Source organism: Sinocyclocheilus anshuiensis, unplaced genomic scaffold (assembly GCF_001515605.1).
Source record: "Sinocyclocheilus anshuiensis isolate Anshui unplaced genomic scaffold, SAMN03320099.WGS_v1.1 scaffold286, whole genome shotgun sequence".
NCBI lineage: Eukaryota > Metazoa > Chordata > Actinopteri > Cypriniformes > Cyprinidae > Sinocyclocheilus > Sinocyclocheilus anshuiensis.
Window position 1 is genome coordinate 695,970 of NW_015544135.1, and position 4,543 is coordinate 700,512.

General features: G+C 36.7%; 1 protein-coding gene across 1 annotated transcript in view; it reads right to left on the minus strand.

Moving 5' to 3' along the window:
• The window catches only part of LOC107694920 (N-terminal EF-hand calcium-binding protein 2-like), a 119,428-nt gene extending 117,309 nt beyond the window's left edge, over positions 1 to 2,119 (minus strand). Inside the window, exon 1 of the mRNA XM_016494635.1 lies at positions 2,059 to 2,119. Within this exon, the coding sequence (XP_016350121.1) occupies positions 2,059 to 2,119 (61 nt within the window). The remainder of the gene's footprint in view (positions 1 to 2,058) is intronic.
• Between the last annotated feature and the right edge of the window lie 2,424 nt (positions 2,120 to 4,543).

Below are 4,543 nucleotides of genomic sequence, written 5' to 3' on the forward strand. Positions count from 1 at the left end.
GCGAGGGAACGAGGGATATGCCACAGGGAAACGTGTCCCCAATGGCCTAAATTCATTTTGATGACCGTTGTTGATTACAGCCTATTTATTTCAGCCATGTTCAAGCCTTGTATTACATGTTTAATTTGGTTTACGCTTGCTGGATTTTACACGATAGATGAAGTATGTCCTAGAAATAGGGCTGGGCGATTTTGCAAAATAATTTTTGACCGATTCTCGATTTTTTACGATTTTTAACTAGTCAACTTGAAAATGTAACTACAACATGATTCAAGCAACTTTTTTTTCATTAACCCTCTAGTTAAAGAAAATTCTATTCCAAGTGCATCGCACATGAAGTTTCAACATGATGCAGGCTAAATGTTAAACAAATCACTTGTTAAATATCTTAGCAGAAAAGATGCATGAACTACAACTACATCTTGTACAAACTTGTCTTATACACATTATATGTTCAGAAATAATACGAGGAAAGTGCTTTAAAATATCTCAAAAGTCAAGGTAGCTAATTCAAATTCAAAATTACTGCAGGTATACAGTAGACTATTAAAAACCTGCAGCTTTCAGCTTGTCACCATGATGCAAACATGAAATATCAGACAGGTTCTTTACAGGTTTTTTATTCGATTGCGCTGCTTTTCCATTGTTTTTTCTGTGTAAACATGTATGTGTTTGACTGTTGCGCTCATGTCTCTTGCAGTGTCTCATGCATGAAACGCCATTCTAAAAACACTGCGCTCAAGTTAAAAGAAGTTCACTCCCATCTTCTTGCAAGCTTTACCTATTCCGCTGCCTGCGTCGCATCTTTGTCAACACAAAAGCGCATTAGCTTGTCACCATGATGCAAACATGAAATATCAGACAAAGTAGTAGTTACAGGTTTTTTATTCTTGTGCTGCTTTTCCATTGTTTTTCTATGGAAACATGGACGCGTTTGACTGTTGCGCTCGCGTCTCTTGAAGCGTCTCTTGCATGAAACGGCAGTCTAAAAACACGGCGCTCAAGTTAAAAGAGCGCGTCACACGTGAGCGGTTAATCTCGTGTGCTGATATGTGGTTGGATCGTTCTTTTCTCTTTATTGTTATCATTGGCATATTGTCAAAGTGTCTAATTTTAACGTTTGGTAATATTTCTATTCAAAATCGCAATTCTCGATTTCTAAAAAATAAAAATTGTGGCAAAACATTAAATTCGAATTAATCGATAAAAATCTGAAAAAATTGCCCAGCCCTACTGTTAATTGAAATAAAAATGATTAAAAACCATTTTTGTTCATTGAAATAAAGCTGAAATAATATTTAAAAAAAACTTACTAAATGTAAAAAAAAAATGTAAATGTTGGTTTAATCTAAAAAATAAAAATTGTGGCAAAACATTAAATTCGAATTAATTGATAAAAATCTGAAAAAATTGCCCAGCCCTACTGTTAATTGAAATAAAATGATTAAAAACCATTTTTGTTCATTGAAATAAAGCTGAAATAATATTTAAAAAAAACTTACTAAATGTAAAAAAAAAATGTAAATGTTGGTTTAATGTATATTTAGGTTGAAGTACTAAAATTACTAAAACTAAAACCAAAATAAATTAAAGGTAAATAAAAGTACAAAGCAAATAAAAATTACAAAAGCACATAAAGTTATTAAACTAAAATTTATATGAAAACTTAAAATATAAAATAAATCTGCTGATTCAGGCTGGTTTATACCGGTCGTTTGACTAGCAAATCAGCAAAGTTATGCTGTTCACCTAAAATGCTGGTAAACCAACACAGTCTGAAGCTGGATAACCAATCAAGTCTCACTGGTTAAGCTAGTTAAGACATCTAGTGGAGATACCAGTACACAAACTTCCAAAACCCAACACATTCTGGTGAGCAGCTATGTATCAAGCAGAATTGCAGTTTGAAACTGAATTTAAAATAAAATTTAATTAAAAAATCATAACTGCAATACGAGTCATTTTTAACTAGAAAAGGAACATTCATCAAAAGAAACGTTGAATGAAGGCTTGACAAGGCCTTTGAAAAAACTAATTTTAAAATCTGTTTTACATTACCTAGGAAGGTTTTACCCCAACTCAATCTCCTTCTCCTGCACCCATCATGCACGCCAATCATTTTGGCACAATTCACAACTACACAGTTCACTGCCTGGCACCAGACGAACAAAGATCTCCCATAATGCCCATGCACCACAAATACCGTACACCTCTCTGAACCTGGGGTGTATAAACAATTACATCATGCACCCCTTGTGCTTATTTTAATTTCCCATTGCATATGATAGCACATGAGTCATATGGAGCACCTTCTCCATTCAAATGAGTCCCACCGGTTTGCCATCTCACTCCCGCTGCTGTGTGAGCAAATAGATAATGCTGTCAGCATTCTGTTCATGTTCTCCTGGCAGGCTGCACCACTGTGTTACAACTGGCATCTCCCCTGTGAAACCACTGCTAAGCGTGACAGTTAACAATTCTTTTAGTACACAGCAACGACTTTACAGTACTAAGGTATGAGGAAATGCTACAGTGCATATTGTGTGACAACTAATAAAATAGCAAGCACACTGCTTATGTATTGTAGTCCTATTTTTTATTTATTTTTTTGTAAATAAAAAGGGTAGATTCCCTTAATGCTCAGCAAAACAAAAGCCTAAGACATTTTGAAGAAAAACACTGACATGCCACATCAGCTCTTCTCTGTCAGGCAGCCAAGATTAGCACAAAGCGTGGGCCACCAGGTCAGCCAGGTGAACTCCCCCGAGTCTCCACTAACATCAAAAATCAACCAATCTCCACTGCCTCGGATCCAATCGACCTTCTCCCATAATGCCTTGGGACATCCTCTGAAAGCACTAGGATTCCCTAAAAACAATTCTGGCATGCTGCTTCCCTATCTGCAGTGCAGTCCTGTGACTGCGGCGCTTTCTCGCACATTAAAGAGAGTGTCTCCTTTGATGTGGCAGTGCGCGGTCAGGTAGACGGAGAAATGTGGGGAAATACCCTCAGTGCACACAGAACGAAGTACTGCAACCGCTTCCTCAACTGGGCACAGTATGTGCTTATCTACTTTAAATTAAAGACTAGCACACATTCAATATTTCTTTTTCGTTCTCTCTACATGTGAAAAAGTGGAAACTAATCAGATACCTCTTTAACCCTTGCGCTATGCTGAAAATCATTTACCTCATTTGGTGTAAATCTCACATTAGGCTACATTATCACCAAATCTTGGATTCAATCTTTTTGTCAACTTGTTTTCTTTCAATTAGCACAGGTTTTATATTTCTTTTTGGAAGTGATTGATCGTGGCCCTCATTGATCTGAGCTATGCACCTCAGATTTGAGTGAAAAAATAATTATTTATGGGTAATTGCATTCAAAAATTGAGGTGCATAGCTCAGATCAGTGAGGGCTCGAATCAATAGGATTAAAAACGAAATACAAAACCTTTGACAACCGAGAGAACAAGTTGATAAAAAGATTGAACCCAATATAGGGCTGGACAATAATTCAATATCAATATGTATCGCGATATAATTTTTTTCAATAACGGTGATATGATTCGTATCGACTGAAATTAAGAAATATATCGTGATATCAATTTTGGCCATATCGTCCAGCCCTAACCCAGTATTTGGTTATAACAAGAAATGTATTTTTTGTAGGTTGGTCATTTTTGACTGGGAATACCACAGGTGTAACAAGGTGGGGAAAAGTCCCAGAAAAGGACATTTTTGGAAAGTTATTATAGCCCGTGTAAGCAAAGTCAGTAAGCTTTATTGCAATGTGATAAATTAACTAGCAATTTCGAGAAAAAGGAAATCCTCTCTGGGTCATTATGAGTGGAACACAACATGAGGGCTTAAAAAAGTCCAAATTTTAGCCAAACTTAATTAGTCAAACTTTGGCATTAGCATCAAGGACAGGAGTGGATCGGGGAAAAAAAGTGAACGTGGGGTGGAGGTGGAAGACAAAACAATGGAAGAATGGGAACAAACCCAAATCTCTTAGCTGGAGGCCTTGAATATTTTTAATTAGGCAGAGTCTCCTGGGACGGAACAGTGTGATTTGAACAGACCTGCGGGAACCGAACACATTTTCAAATACTTAAAAAAAGATTCCCTGCTGACTTCACTTAATGTTGCACTTTGCAACTGAATGATCTTAGCAAAGAAAGTTCTTCTCTCAATGAATTCTGGTGACTTTAAAACTTCTTTAAAAATATATCTAAGCATTATGGCAAATCTTCAGCAATGCTGTTCAGATGTGCTAAACTTTTCAGAAAAACTTGCACGAACAACAATTCTTCGTGTTTAAGTAGTTTATGAGAGAGCCAGACCCCCGAAAAATGCATCTAAAACAAAGATAACAAAGCACTACCTTCATAACTCACAGTGACTGAGATGCTTTGTATACTTTAATTAAACCTTATCTACCTGCTGCCTCTCAGGAGCCGTTTTTGACCACTGTGAGGACTGACACAGTGTGCCCAGAGAAGCATATGGGCTCGGGATATTCATTTATCTTCCGGATCCAT